At 44.0% G+C, this 16,060-nt stretch overlaps 2 protein-coding genes and 1 pseudogene across 9 annotated transcripts in view; 1 reads left to right on the forward strand and 2 right to left on the reverse strand.

Annotated features, from left to right (window-relative positions):
* NPR1 (natriuretic peptide receptor A/guanylate cyclase A (atrionatriuretic peptide receptor A)) overlaps positions 1–4,115 on the forward strand; it is a 52,546-nt gene extending 48,431 nt beyond the window's left edge. For 6 of the 8 annotated variants that reach the window (XM_040656181.2, XM_040656183.2, XM_040656182.2 and 3 more), the window contains one exon: positions 237–4,115. In XM_040656181.2, the coding sequence (XP_040512115.1) occupies positions 237–401 (165 nt within the window). In that variant the 3' untranslated portion in view covers positions 402–4,115. The remainder of the gene's footprint in view (positions 1–236) is intronic. The other 2 variants (XR_006932457.1, XR_006932458.1) reach the window with 1 other exon arrangement.
* Positions 4,116–4,212: 97 nt separating this feature from the next.
* LOC769987 lies at positions 4,213–5,721 on the reverse strand (annotated as a pseudogene).
* Positions 5,722–11,256: 5,535 nt separating this feature from the next.
* TMEM215 (transmembrane protein 215) lies at positions 11,257–14,893 on the reverse strand. The gene has a single exon (XM_004949523.5). It carries the CDS (start codon positions 14,721–14,723, stop codon positions 14,004–14,006), a length of 720 nt encoding a protein of 239 aa, XP_004949580.1. The 5' UTR covers positions 14,724–14,893; the 3' UTR covers positions 11,257–14,003.
* Positions 14,894–16,060: the final 1,167 nt, after the last annotated feature.

Consider the following 16,060-nt stretch of genomic DNA (forward strand, 5'->3'; position numbering starts at 1 on the left):
TTCTAGTATATATTTATTATATTATGATTCTATGATTCTATGATTCTATTTCTGGACATAGCTTTGGAGGGAACTTCAAATAATTGTTTTAATCCATGCTGTTGCCACTAGCACTCTATTTTTTAAGGTGAGATTTTGTGTCTCAGTCTTCTTATATATAATTTGAGGTGTAATTAAAAGATGATTACAGAAATGATGAGTACTATTGCAGCCTCATGACTCACTTTCTTTCTTAGGGAAAAGGAGACATGGTAACTTACTGGCTTGAAGGTAAGAAAGTGTCTGCCACTCAGAAGACCGTCCCCAACCCATCTGTGACTCTTCAAGATCCCAACAGAGCTTCATTTAGTTTGATACCAGGTGTCCTTCAGAGTGATCCTGTCTCAAGTCCTTCTTACTAGCCACTCACTAACTCCAGTCTGCTCTCAGTCTGTTAGTTGATTCTTCTGATTCAGAAAGTAAGAAAATAGAATGCTCTTTTTGCCTCGTGGATGCTTCTGTTCCCACTGTTCCATTAGTGGCAAGAAAAGTACAAAAAAAGCAAAAACTCATCTTGAGAAGTGCAGTGGCATTGCCAGGTCACAGCCTGAACCAGTACATGAGAACCTGAGTGCACAGAGCAGGGGAGCCCCCATCCACCCTTCCTTTCTCTCTCCCCTTGGTGGCACTTTTGAGTTGATCTGCCAAGCATGGGGGATATCCAGCTGCCATTTCATAGAGTAACACTCCTCATGGCCACCAATCCACTGCCTTCTTGTAACCCTTGCTGAGTAATTTCAGGTGCCAGGTATTCTGCAGTCCTACATACTGCCCAAGTTCTTCGTTTTACTCTTTTTGCAAAGCCGGAGTCCATGGCCCTACAAAAGAAGACTCAGAGGGGATCTCATTAATGTCTGTAAGTTTCTTAAATGTGGGAGTCAAAGGGACATGGCCAACCTCTTTCCAGCAGTTGTTTGTTTGTTTGTTTTTCCAAAACTTAGAAGATTCCTTTCTCTTTTTTTAAATTTTGCATTAGTACATGATAAAGTACAGTAGCCCATCTCACCCATTACAGCAGTGACAGATAGATTATATAGGTCCCCCGCCTCAATCTGACAGGGCCAAATATGCCCTACGTTAGGAAACACTTCTTTACAGAAAGGGTGGTTAAGCACTGGAATAGGCTTCCCAGGGAGGTGGTTGAGTCACCATCCCTGGATGTGTTTAAGAGCCGTTTGGATGTGGTGCTCAGAGATATGATTTAGCAGAGGGTTGTTAGAGTTAGGGTACTATAGTTAGGCTGTGGTTGGACTTGATGATCTTTGAGGTCCTTTTCAACCTGAGTAATTCTATGATTCTGTGATAGAGTGAGTGGATTCATGCAAGCCAATCCTGTAGCAAAGGCAAGCCAAGCCTATACCATTAAGGCTCTAACTAGGTTGATGGCATCATATGAGACTCCAGAGGTCATCGAGTGCAACCAGGGTGCACATTAAATGGGTGCAACTGTGCAGAAGTGGGCCAACGACAACAACAGTAGTACCAAAATGGTGTGGTTTCCTTGCACGCTAGGGGAGATTGTTAGAGGTTGGGGGATCAGTAAATCCTCCAGAGGTTGGTACATGGCCAGCAGAGGTAGTGGTTGACACCCTGATTATCATTGCAAAGGAGACGTTAATCATGTCCATGGGCAAATTACCCTCCTTTGGTACCTGATACAGTGATCCAGCTACAGATATCAGGCCAAAGGGTCTGGTTTCAAAGGCCAGGACATGCCCTGATACAGGCAGAGGTGTTGACTCAAGACTGAAATACGGCCTGTATCATACTGTGGAGTGCAGACCTACCCCTCCTTGTACCTCTTCAACATGTGAATTACTCCCATTGAGGTTATAAGTTCACAGGACAGCCAGCAGGAGCAACATCACTTCAGCATGCTCCACTGTCCATGAGCAAACATCATGACACCCCATGGTGGACTGCTGAACTTCTGGGAACTGACAAGCCTGAACCTGGACTGCTACTGGTCCTTGAAGAAGGTATGCCTCGAGAAGGAACATCAAGTACTGGCCGAACAGAACCATGAAAAAGACGCCAATACTTGCTTTCAGTGCCTTAACATTCTGCATCGTGGCAGGTATTGTACATGTGTCATGATGTACATTGTATTTTGAACCACCAAAACTGCAAGAGCTCACCCCCTACCTGCTCAGTCACTGGTTCATGCTGTGAAGGGGTGGAATGTAGTGGAATTTCCAGGTCACAGGCTGAACCAGTATGTGAGCACCTGAGTGCCCGGAGCAGGGGAGCCCCAGTCCACTCTTGCTCTCTCTTTCCCCTCGGTGGTGCTTCTGGCCGTGTTTCCAGGAGCATGTATGCACTCAGAGCCTGTGCAGTTTGCCATCCCCTTGTTTTCCAGTGCACCAGAGTTCAAACCAGAGAAGGTTGCATTTCTCAGCTCACCCTTTTTTCCAAACTGTTGCCGGGAGGAGTGAGTTAATTCCTCTTTCTTTGATATCTTATTTTATTGCACCTGTATCTCAAAGTCTCTGTCATTGCCTTTGCTTTACAGGAATAGATGCTTAACACTAGCAGTGTCACCAGCTATGAGGGCAGAAGCTAGCTCTCAATGTTAACTGCTGATAAGGTTTTGCAAACGGCCTCCATCCCTTCACAACCAGGTGGCTGGACAGTCCAGCCTGTAGCTGCCCCCACAGGAAAGAAAAAGACAGTGTAGTATTACTGTTGAATAGTATGATAAACCTTGTGGGTATCATTGGTTTTGTGGTGTAAAAGAAAAAAGGAAACACAGATTGTGTGAGAAAACAAGGCCCACTGAAAGAAGGAGTGAAGCCATGCAAGCATAATGGATACAAGTCCAAATGGGAATCTGGGTTCTTGCTTCAGTCTCTCATTGCCTGGAGCATAGAAAGAAGAAGAATAAGAAAGTTGGAGGAGTTGCTTAGACTTAACACTCAGTGATACCTTCCATTTTACAAGAGAGATCTGAAATTTTAGGAGAGAAATGGAAAACACTGCAAGCTGTTAAACAGAAGAGAGTCTGTTACAACTTCTCTTGTCTTTGGCTGCTCTGAGATCTCTCTGAAGACCTGCACTTAACATAGGCTTGCGACTAATGTTAACTTACTAGTTAACTACTGCTAACTGTGTTAACAAAACAACTTATGGAGTGGCTTTGACTACAACAGCTGTGAACCTCCTGCTACTGGCTAGATGTCTGACTGTGAAATCAGGAACGCTTCTGAGTCAGTGTGTAGTTTAGAAAAGGTCATTCCTGAACAAGCATTTCCTGTAAAGGGAGATGCATCACTACAAGAGGAGTAGTCTGTTGATAAACATGTTTCTGTAAGCAGTGCTGGTGTTGACTTTCTTTAAAGACAAAGCATACATACGGTGAACCATGCTTGTACATTATTGAGTTCTATTTAGTACCCTCCAGAACTAATTTTTTTTTAAGATCTTAGTCTAGCTGATCTGATCAATGGTACAATAGAATTAGACATGTGATACGGAGAAGAAAGCATAAGGAGTCACAGCAGTTCCGCTGTAATGTGACGTGGACTGCCCAAAACTAACAGGGAGGAGGTGAGAAACAAGCACTGGAAGTGATGTAGCAGCATTTACTCCTTCTTCTGCTAAGTTAATTTAGCAGGCATTTATATGATAATAAATACTACCTTCAAAAGCACTAAAAATGCTGGCTAGGTTTAGTGTGAGCTACTAAAAAAAATATTGTTATAAACTGTAGCATCAGACATGAGACAGACAAGAATTATTGCCTGGCACAGACTAGAAGAAACATTTACCTTTCACTTCAGTCTAAATCACACTAGCCGCAACACCTTCCATTTCACTCACACAAATAATGCCTTATTCAAAATAAAATGGGGCATTCTTGGGTAAAAAAACTACTTCATTTTAAAGTGGAAAAAAATGAACAATACAAAGAAACAATGACAGAAACGAAAGTTCAGCAGGAAAGCGATCTGTTATTCTGTGTTACTGCACAGTGTTTGCTTAATTGTGCCCAGTCAGCAGGGTTGGTGCATACTGCACACATGGAAGATGGCAATAAAGACCTCAGTCAGGTCTGTGAAATGAAGTAACTAGGTAACTGTTTTGACCTATGATGGTCTCAGCTCCAGCTCATCTGTTAACAGAGTGCAAAGAGCCCAACGTGAGACCTGGTGCCATCTTGCCCTCTTACTCCTACTAAAAATCAGCAAATTCTTTTGCACATTTTTTTCTGTTAGAGATGCACAGATTTCTTCTTTGTAGTCGTCGAAGTTGCTGGTATCTCCAGGGCCTCTGCACTTCAGTGTGAATGGAGCCTCCAGCTTTCCTTAATAAATGTCAATTCAACCTGTAGCTGCAAACCACTTCTGGTTCGTTATGTTATTTTCACCATTCTTGAGATTTCCATATCATCTGGACAAATCTACCTGAAGTAAATTTCTTGGAAGATCCTTTTGGTCTGAAATGAAGCGTGATGGGAACCTTACCTTGCCAGACACAATCTTGTCATAAATTCGAAGGGGTTGATCTGCCAAGAATGGGGGATATTGCCATTTCATAGAGCTGAGAGTTATTTCAGGTGCCAGGTATTCTGGAGTAACACGTAATGTCCAAGTTCTCCCTTTTACTCTTTTTGCAAAGCCAGAGTCCATGGCCTGGATGTATCCTTGCTGTTTTTCAGGCTTTAGATTTCTGTAGATGAGGTCTAACTAATGGAGGTACTCAAATGTTAGCACTATCTGAGCTGCATACAACTGTGCATGTGGTTCACTGATCCTTCTGACTCTTCTTAAATGTGAGAACATTTCACCACCAGTAACATGCTCCATTACCATGTATAAATTAGAACAGTCCCTAAAAGAGGACTCCTGTTTTACAAGAAAGGGAAAGTTCACTGCCTGTAATATTCTTCCGTTCAGTGTGTGTTCTAACTGTTTCAGTTTGACGGCCTTCTGTTTGTCCAGTATCTTCACAGCATAATACTGTTCTGTGGCTTTATGCTATTATTTTACTGAGTTAATGTGTTATAAGCTTTTAGAAAAGCCATATCTAAAGTTTATATATATATATATATATCAAATATAAATGTGAAAGCATGTTCTTTATGTCCATTTGTAGTAGCACTGCAGTTTTAACTCAGTTTTAATCTCCTTTGTGTTGTTTTTAGAATTAAAAGCTTAAAAATTAATGTGTTCACAGTCTGAAATGTTCTATGTATAAACAAATGCTGAGTGGCCATGAGCACTGTAGGACTGACAGATGTCATTACCGATCTTTGGGTAGTATTTAAATTCTGCTGAATATAATGTAGGAATTCCTGTTGACTTCAAGAGGTTTAGAGTCTGTATGGTTACCTGCAAAAGAGGTGCAGCTTGAGGAGAACCAGTGTCAGCCTAACCCTGTTTTCTCAACCTCTTGGTTCTCTCCTTGAAAAAAAAGCATGTCCAGAATGAGAATTATGGAATCTGTGGTGTCTCTCCTGAGACTTCAAATAGCAGTCCCCGTTAATGGCAGTTTGTTCACTGACTGAGATTGAACTGTTCATCTTCCAGAATACAGAAGCAGTGACAGTTATAGATGCAAACTGATCTATCCTCACTCAATTGACACGTCTTTAAGATTTACTTCTGGCATTCTGAAAGCTATTGTCAGCGACTCTGGGTGAATATTAGGAAAAGTTTCTCCTCGGAAGGAGTGGTTAGTCATTGAAAGGCGTTTGCCAGGAAGGCATCAGATTCATCATCCCTGGAGGTGTACAACAGACATGTAGATATGACACTGAGGAACGCGGTTTAGTGGGCATGGTGGGGATGGGTGATGGTTGGACTTGATGTTCTTAGAGGTCTTTTCCAACCTTAATGAGACTATGATTCTATGATTTGTTGACTACAGCCATATTTCAGTGCCACCTACCAATAGGCAAATTACAGGGACATGAATGCTAAACAGCTATGCAGATTTTTACCAGACATCAGATACAAGCAGCAATCATTAGATGTTGTACTGCACAGCTTGTTCAGCAAAGGTGGCTGCAGCATAAAGGCTGTGAGGTGTGCCTTGCTTTTACCTCCTGAAGATGACATAGCTATACAGACTGATTTTTTTTGTGTTGTTGTGGGCACACATATGTACACGTAGATCAAAGAATATATATATATGAATATCTAATATAACTGTATAGACTAAGGAACACTATACATCAAATATGTATAGTTTTAAATATATCTGTATAAAGAGAGATTAGTGCAAATCAAGATCCAGCATGTCACAAAGCTTTCAACAGCTGTATTGGAAGTGTCTCATGTTTGAACACTGCAAACATCTCAGCTTTTGATTGCACTGAGAGAACAAAGAATGGTTGCCCACATGAACTTCAAATACAAGGACAGGTGGTCTTTATAACATCTACAAATATAAATGCTCCCATTCTGTTGCTCTAAATCAGTATCCTTGTGTGGGGCTGTACTTGTGACTAAGGCTACTGCAAACTCAGATCTCCAGAGAGTTCTGCTAAAGCTACTGGTATTTAGAAGTAGAGCAAAGTCTTGCAGCTACTCTGGAAGCTGCTGCCTAAAGTCCTAGCAACCTTGGCAATATGGAAAAATTCTGCTTAGTGACTGCCATCTTGTCAATGTAAAGTCTGACAACCATGTAATGCTCTCCTATAAGATACTTTAGATTTGCATAGATTGACATCCCAGATGTGGACTCTGTCAGCTAATCTAGCAGGTATTCTTTTCTGAAAAGAGATTTTGTACACAGATAAATATGTGATGTGTTCCTCCTTTCATGGGAGATTATATCCTTACTACAAAATGTGACAGCTGTGGTAATAGCACTGAAGATCTGAAGGTGATGCGTACTTTCTAGATCCTTTCAGTTCTTCATTGAATCTTTCAGTGTCTATAGTGGTGGAAAACAATACAGTAAATACTAACACTGTGTTCATTTCGTGGTGATTTTATGGAAAGATTATGTGTTTCACTATTTACAGTTAATGTGGTGATTATTCACTGCAGCTCCAGCTACATGGAGGTGAAGACACGGGCAGGTTGTTTAAATAAATCACATAACACAAAAACTGACTTATGAAAGTCTTTAATTAGATTGATAAACCACCACTCCATTGTGTTCATTTGAGTTTTGAGGAATAGACTGAATAACCACAATATTTTAAGAAGTACCAGCAAGTTTTAAAAAGAATGGTCAATGCATTTCCAGGTGTTTTTTTTTTTTTCCAAACCATTGGCTTTGGAACGAGACTGTTTTGCCACTAAAACATTAGACTTTATCCCCAGCAAATATCTTTTATTTAGCTTGTTATTGATATTTACAGATATCTCCAGTTCCATGCTCCTTTTTGAGTAAACAGAAAAGCTGTCTGCTTCTTTCTACAACTATGAAGTGAAATCAAACTCATTAATTTGTTTAAAGAAAATGCAATCAGGCATTCTTTGCAAACAGTATGAGGGCATAGTATGAATGTTGAGCCTGACTACAGTCAGAGAAATGCCTGGTGTCTTGATTATGTCTGAGAAGAGATTGTCACGTGGTTCCCCAGGATGTAGAGCAGGCAGGCATCTCTCTCCCACACCACCCAGACCCCAAGTGTTATTAGCAGCTCTTCTACCTGAATTGAACTCTGTAGTAAGAGTCTTTAGTTTTTTCAGCCTATCTTTCTGGGGCTGTCTTTTTAGACAAGTAAAATGCAAGATTATCCTTGTTCTTCAGCTGGCTAATATACCTGCTTTCCAGATAATGACTACTCTGTTCTCCTAATTCCTGTCTGAATTTTCCTCTACCTTACACCAGGCAGCATACAACAGTAGATCATGCATTATTGCATTCTAACATGGAATGCAAAGATAGAAGTTTGCAACTCAGTGTTCTCTCAGAGGAAAATGGGGGAAAATTCCATTTCTTACCAATTTAAAATCTGCTAAAATGCACTTTCTGATGTACAGATATAAAAAAACCAGTTCAAAATGTGAGAGAGTGTGTTTTGTACAATTTGTTGGCGCAGGAACCGTGATGACTGAAACCTTCAGAAGAGCACACATGAATTCGCATGATGCTATTTAATGTCCCATAAAATGTTAACCCCAATCCTCTGATTTGTAAGTGTACAAAGGAACAAGGCTGTCCCATCTGTATTTGCATCTCTTCTTTTGCAGTGACCCAGGCTTTATGCACATACGCATCCTTTTTAGGAACTAACTTCTAGTGCTGGATTTTCATGTAGCACTAAGATTGACCTTGAAGCCCCACATTAAATTTTTACTTTTTACACCTTTGGGAATTTTGCCTTGAATTTCAATGCCATTAAAACAGAGAATGTTAAAAGAAAAGAAAAAAAAAAAAAGGAAAGCTACTGTAGTGGCATCTTTATGTGCATGAGTTGGCACAATTGTAATGATTATCACTGCATTCCACAGTAAAATACAGTGATGTGTAAATAAGGGCTTTGATGAAACCTGAAGACAAATTGGCATTTCTGGCAGCAGACCCCTACTACATACCTTTTATTTTATTTTATTTTATTTTATTTTATTTTATTTTATTTTATTTTATTTATTTATTTTTTCCCCTGTAACTCCTGTGTTCTGCCTCCAGGCAGGACATTGCTCTTGGACCCTGCTTGTGGAGCCCCCTCAGGCTAAGCTACCAAAGCAAAGTCTTGCACACACTAAGCAGTGCACTAAACATACTGCTTATGTGACCAGAATATGACTCAGTAATACAGTGCTGTCTACAGAGCCTTTTTGTTTTTTTTCACTTTCATGAATAACTACAGTATCTCTTTTTTTCTGTTCTTGCCTTCCTAAAACAAGGTATAGAGTCAGATTTTCAAAGTATTTTCAAAGTATTTTTCACTCCCTAAGTAAAGAAACTGCATGTTGAAATGATACTGTATGTACATACCTAGTATGTAGACATGTATGTAGGTTCTGTCATACAGAACCTACCAGAACTGACCAAGGGTTCATAGATTTTCCCAAGGGTCTGGGGAATTGCTCAATGCAAAGAAGGGGAAAATTTGAGTTCACTGTTAGTGATGGAGCCTGAATTTCACAGGGGCTATGATGAAACACAGTCTTGGGACGTACAAACCCTCTGTAGCCTGGTGGAAGAACTCTGTCCTTATAGAATGATAATAGTTTTCCTTTGAAAGATTCTCTCATTTTAAAGGACATGAGGAATTTTAAGCTTTTAGGATAGCAGCGGTAGGGTTGAGGCCAAAGATTTATGTGATGTATCCGAAGGACAGAGGGGTTCTTTGAGTAGATCTCAAATGGATTTTTATTACTGTGTTTGCGTGTTCTGTTGCCTGCTTTTCAAAACATTTTTTTAATCTATATAGATATATGCACCTATGTGTGATGGAGTGTTTTTAAGCAATAAGAATAAACCTTTTCTGCAGGCGTCTGACAATGGGATAGTCAGGGAAGATCCTTGCAACTGTCCTGAACAGAAATAAATATATGATTTAAAAACCAGTGGTAGCTGGACCTTCGTGCTTGGTCAAGAAATGTAGAATTCAGCATTCCTCCACTGAGAGGACAGAAAGGTACTGTTTAGTGAAGAAAGTCTGCTAGAAAGCACCGACAGTGAATTCTAGGTCTGGTCTCTCTGTTATTTCTAAACACAAGAGGTCACAGAGCCCTCAGCACCAGACAAGGAACAAACCCACCTACAGTGTCTCAGCAGGGATCGCATGTTCAGATTAACTGCAGATCGCAAATGAGCTCTGGAGGGCTGCTGTGCAGCTACCGCCCCATACTGTGTGCTAAGACTGTGTCAAGTTGTCCTTAGCTTGTTAAGAAATTCCTCAATAAACAGTGTTTAAATACTATTGGTACCAGCAGTTGATGCAGAAACCTTCCAGGACTAAGAAAATCTCTCCTTGTCCGAACTGCATTCTCTAGCAGTATGGTTCTACGAGCAGTATGTTGAGATTCCAGCTTCCCAGGACAGCTTATGCTCTGCACATGAATAGATCAGTTCCTAAAGGCTCGTGGAAGCCAGGCCAGAAATGACTGACAGTCACCCATCTCTAACCCATCTCTATAGCTCTTTTGGTTTGAATGGTAATTCACAGAGATGCAAAGTATCAGGCCTGGGATGAAAGAGCTGGCAATGAAGTCGGATGCCTTTTGCATCAGATGCATGACATGGAGTCAGATTGTGCCACTCTGGTCAAGAGCAGGAGCCCTCCCTGCAAGCAACCTCAGTATATATCAGGAGAACTGCTGGAAAGGAGTCACAGCAGCTGTTACTCTGCTCATTACCATGGGATAAGTGCTCACTGGATCTGAGCCTGCAGCAAATTTGGCAGATGGAGAGAAACATCTGCCTGTGGAAGACCACCACACTTCTGCAGAACTCAGATCATGAATGCAATACAGATCCCAAGAGATGCTCACCTGCCACTCATTTGGATCAATTCCAGCAGAACCAGCTATTGCTGACTGCTCGAGAGGGACAAAGCATGCTGATTAAACTCCTGATTTTCTGTGCAAGGTTTTGCAATGTCCAGTCTGTATGACTGTAAAAATGCTAGTTATGACAACAGAAATATAAGCAAAGCAAGACAGAATTCTTTTGAATACAACTGAGCTGTGTCATATTGTTTCTTAAAAGGTGAACTCCACTGCAGCACTATTACACATTATAGTCTAAAAATGATTTTTATATATCTTAGGAACCTCCTCTGAGTGTCCACATCAATATGCCCTGCCACCCGTAACACAGCACCAAGCAGTGTGTGGACACTGACTTCAGCAAGACCAGGCGTTAGCCTCACAGACAGTTGTCCACCACAATAACTGCTTCATTGAAGAACAGCATTGAGAAGGAGAATATTAACCCAGAGAAATAATAAAGTAAGGATAGAAAGAAGCTCTTATCTCCATGGCATGGCTTGGACTCACCCAAAATTGTGGTATCCCGAAACCAAACTCAGACTCAGGAGACGCAGCAGCTTTCTCTGAAAAGCAATGTAATTATTGCTGCCTGTTCCAAGATCAGGCCATACGAGTTCCAGCAGCCATCAGAAGAGACCACATGAGCTGAATGAAAATAAAGCCTCAGTAGTTCTCTGGCCTGACCAGACTATCTGCATAAAAAGCCTGAGGCTGCTGTCATGCTGTCTTTGATCAAACAAGCAGTGGATTTTTCCTGGCAAAATAATAGTGGATGAAAAAAGCTCACTTTATTAAAAAAAAAAAAAAAAAAAAAAGAAAAAGAAAAAAGAAAAAAGAAAAACCTTCATTTTTAAATGGCCAAATTTATATTTTTTAAATTGCCAGACTCATCAATGTCCATTTCATTCCCTGCTTAGCTAGCAGAAGGGAATGGAAAAAGAAAGTCATAGAGAAAGAGATGTGAGAGGCAATACAGGTGCTTATAAAAACCCTATCATGGATTATGATGGACTGGCTGGGACATACTGCCTACAGTCACATTTTGCTGCAAAATCTTAGCTGAGTTAATCTGATGAAGGAAAGGTATTGCCTGGAAATACCTTGTTCTAAATGCACGCTCTTATGCCTCTTCCTACACCGTGGGAAAATTTCACTGCCATTAAACTTTGCCTTAATAAGAATACTCTCTAGGTTTTAGGGTAGGAATGCAATAAAGTACATGCCTTAGATCTGCGTATCTCAAGTTACGTATTTACCATTCTCTTTGTCACCCGAGTTTGCCGCCTCGCCTTCTTAAAACCCCTTATAACTTTTGACAGGGAACATCTAATCCTAGACAAAATGGAAAAACTTGACCTCTTCCTAAATATATTTGCAGAACTGTACAAATCTAGGTTCCCAGCAGGCTGGCGCTGTGCTGCCTTATGCAAGGCAGAAGGTTGCTCACAGCTTGGGCAGAGGCAGCACTCAGGCGGTCTGACCTCAGGGATGCGGGGCACCCATGGGCACATGCCCAAACCCTCATCTCTGTCCCCTGGGAGCAGAGTGCAATGAAGAACCCTGCTCCTCGCCAGGCACCTCGGCAGCAGTTCAGCTGTTGACTCCAGGAGGTTATGAAATCAGATTTCCCAGTGCCATCAAAGAGCTGCTTCTGTACATTGCAGAATAAGGCCCCATGGTGGCTGAGCCTGCAGGAGACCTGTCTGACAATGGCAGAGGGCTTTATGTGGACATGAGAGCTGAGCGGTTCAGGTAGAGGTCTGTTCCTGTGAAATTCCTTTGCTTGGCGTATGACACTTGGATTGTACTGAGTACCACCGCTGATTTATTCCCACAGTACTGCAGCCACCTATGAAGAGGCTTGGAACAGCCAGCACTGTTTCTTAATTTCTCCTAATTCATCCAACACCTGTCTTCAGCATGAACATCCCTTTCGGTCTGACAGAAAGAAACCCTTCCCAAACCCAAATCTCTTCAGAGACTGTTATTCTGTGACAACCAGGCATACGTTTCCAAACAAGTAAATGAGGGGATGCATAAAGTTGCCCTCCACTTTTCAAACTCTTCCACGGTCAGCAAAGCTGACAAACACCTTCTTTCAGTGGGAAATTCCTCGCCACTTTCTACATAATGTCTCAGGGTGTGACAAGAGAAAGGCTGCTTTTCTTACCTCCTACATGGATAATTCAATATTTTTTATTTTTTTTTATTTTTTTTGTCTGGTGCAAGTTACAGCGTACTGAAAATTGCTGGAATGAGAGCACTGTAAGGACTGCCATCACAGAGGAACTTTTTGCAGCAGTTATGAATTACAGGAGCCAGGACACCGAGAGCTGTTTGCAAATGACTCCATGCTTTAGAAGCTAGAGGCTCAGCCCCTGGAGTAGCTGTTCAGAATACATATCACACAACATCACATCTCTGTGGTATCCACATGGCTGCTAGATAAAATTTCATACACTACATGGAACATGCAATCTTCTGTGGGAGAGAACAGGCAGGAATTGCATTTCTGTGTGTAAGCCACAGGTTTTGAATGGTTAATTCTATTACCCTGTATTTCTTGTGCTATATATCCATATGCAGCTAACAAAACCATTTGTCAGCCAGGTCCTCAGATCCCTCCACTCCTGTATGAACTGTGATCATTCATCAGCCATGGCATGGTCGAAAAGGCACATAAAAAAAATGACATTATCTGAAGAGTCAGATCCAGCTCTGAGCAAAACCCATGTAAGTCTATTCCCTACGAGTTACTGAAATATATTTTTAAGATCTCAACTCCACTGACATCTGCTCCTATTCCCTGCAAGAACTGTGCCACAATCACAGTGCAATCCCCTTGTCAAGTAAGCCTACAAAACCCAGAAGTGTTAGTAACATTCAAGTGAACTCAGTAACAGTAAGGAATTGAGCTAAAACCTGTACCTTTCATGCAGTGGGTAATGCACTATCCTTCCAAAAGCTCCCCTGAGCCCGTGTAGCTCCTGAAGACTTTCAGAAGGGCCCACAGAGTTAGCACATCAGTTTCTTGAAACAGGAAAATAAAATTCTGCCAGGAAGAAGAGGCAAACTGCTTCCATGCTTCCCAACATCGGCCAGTGGTCCGAGGGCATGCTGACATCTCTCCATCCCCCCCCCCACACACAAAGCAACACCACTGCTAAGACCTCTCGAGGCCCCCGTCCCTCCTACAGGCAGCTCCAGAATCCTGGCTCAGCTCCTGATCCCTGCTGACCTCCTGCTCTGTGTCTGTGGGTCTGTGTACAATGAGAAGCAGAAAAACGAAAGGAAGGGGAGAGCAGAAAGGAAAACTGACATGGACTTTTTTTTTTTTTTTTTTCCCCCCCAAAATGAAAAATTGAATTCTTTAACCTTTAAACATGCTTATTTACTTACAGAAAGTATTTCAGGCACAAAAGGTTTGAGAATCAGTCACATACCAGGTTAAACTGTAATAGTATCAGGATTGTCCCATGCAGTGCAGTCAGCTATATTATCCCCTATCAAGAAGTTGCTGTAGTTTTTGTATAGATACATACATATATTTAAAGTATGCACTGTTCACACAATGGTCTCCTGGTCCGAGGCGACTCCAGTAGGGTTTATGTAACAACAGTATTTCTCGTAAGGGCTGTTCTCCTTGTAAGAGCAGACAATGATACTGTCTTTGGGAGCAACAAAAATGTTGTCTTCAACGTCTGGGCAAGCAGCAATGTCTCTGCTGGGAGAAGAGCTCTTCTTCTCTAAGGCACTGTACGGGGAGCCATCTCCCACGAACACATTCCCCGGCATCTCCGGGTAGCAGGTCTCCAGGTACCTCAGCATCTCTTCCTGGTCCACCTTTCTGATGAGGCTCTTGCACTCTCCTGTGGTGGTAGTGGTGGTGGTGGTGCAGATGGACACCGAGTCCTCACCCCGCAACACTCTCCGGTCCTTCTGGTACACCTTCTTGGCCAGCTCGTCACAGCTTCCCTTGCCAGACTCCAGGTCTGAAGGAGTTCTCAGCAGCTCCATCACGTCCCGGTCCCTGATCTCCTTACAGCACGGACACTTGTTCTTGGGCCACTTGGTGCAGCCATCAGTCTTTCTGGTGAGGGCGATGGCGGCAATGCCTGGCAGGCAGATGGCCGGCCCGATGGCCAACAGTGGAATGTCCCCCAGAGTCTCCCCCTTGATGCCGGACACGGTGAACATGAAGCCAAACACCAGGAAGACGCTGACCAGAGCCACCACCAGCCCCGTCCGGGGGTTGATGTCGTCGGGTCTCATGGTACGCGCCATCCCGACGGTGTGCGCCGACCTTCCCCTTCGCCGCTGCAGACCCTCCCCAGCCGTGGGTGAAGCTTCCCGGCGGAGAGGCACCGACGGCCGGCACCGCTCGGCTCGCCCCTCGGCTTCCGCGGAGGACGGCAGGCTGCTGCCTGCCTCCGGCCGCCCCCGAGCCGCTCTGCGCCGCGCTCCGCCGGCCACTCGGCTATGGTAAGGAGCAGCCCCCCCGCCGGCAGCCTCGCCGCGCCCTCCCACGTGTGACGGCGGGCACGCGTGGGCCCGGCCCCGCAGCCTGTGCGAGGAGCGGGGGGGGGCTCGGGGCTTGAGGAAACACGAGGCGGGGGGGAAGGAGGACCCTGACTGCAAGGAACGCCTGCTCTTCCTCCTCCTCCTCTCCCTCCTCCTCCTCCTCGCAGCCGTGAGTACACGCACCGCCCACGGGGGCCGCCGCCGGTTCGGGGGGTTGGCTTTAGGAAGGTTGGGTTTGGGGGTGATGACGGCCGCCGCGGCTCCGTCGGCAGCTGCCGGGAGTGGGGCCGCAGAGCCCCGTCTGACCGCTCCCCCGACGGGCAGCGCGGGCCGGGGCACTGTGGTGCTGCGGGGTTGGGACTTTCTCCACCGGACAGGGCAGCGCCGAGCCCGGGGAGCACAGCCTCGGGAGACGCTGCAGTGCCGCCGGAGCGTGCCCTGAGGCAAAGCCTCTCTCTTGGTCACCCCGTCCCCTGCACCCCTCCGGCTGTCGGGGTGTGCCCTGGGGTCCCGTGGTGCTTGCTTGCTGAGTTGGCTTTGCTGTGGCTGCTGAGTGTTGTGGTGCCCACGGGCGGTGGTAGCTCACGGCGTCGGACGGAAAGCAGGAGGGGATCTGAAACGTGTGGGAATGTGACAGGAGGGAGGAGCCTCACGAGCAGGATGCTTCAGCACTGACTGCCGGAGGCACCAGGAGTAATGCTTTCACCTGGAGCAGAAGTGCTGGGAGATAAAAAAAAAAGTCGCAGTCTGAGTCTGAGAAAGGACACTGTGAACTCTTAAGTTATCACAAATAACATGATTTCTCTTTGTCAACTTCGCGTTGAGACAAGGAGTACAGGAAGCTCAGAGAAACCGTTACAATCAACAACAACATAAATCCTCATCTTCCTGCCACAGAAACGTCTGATTTCTTATTCACCATCCCTACCGCATACCAAGAACAAAGTGGCCCTGTACTGTTCATTTTCACGCCACCCATGGGTGTCCCCTCCTCTTAGATCACGGTTTCTGCCTTACTGGACTCTTCCCTCACGAGCTAGGTGTCAGGTGATAGCCTTCCATGCCTTAATTTGAAGGGAGGGAGCAGGAAGGAGGCATCT

The sequence above is a fragment of the Gallus gallus genome, chromosome Z (assembly GCF_016699485.2).
Source record: "Gallus gallus isolate bGalGal1 chromosome Z, bGalGal1.mat.broiler.GRCg7b, whole genome shotgun sequence".
Lineage (NCBI taxonomy): Eukaryota > Metazoa > Chordata > Aves > Galliformes > Phasianidae > Gallus > Gallus gallus.

What these genes read in the sequence shown, in the direction of transcription:
- TMEM215 (XM_004949523.5), bottom strand. Translation starts at nt 14,723, where the DNA reads ATGGCGCGTACCATGAGACCCGACGACATCAACCCCCGGACGGGGCTG.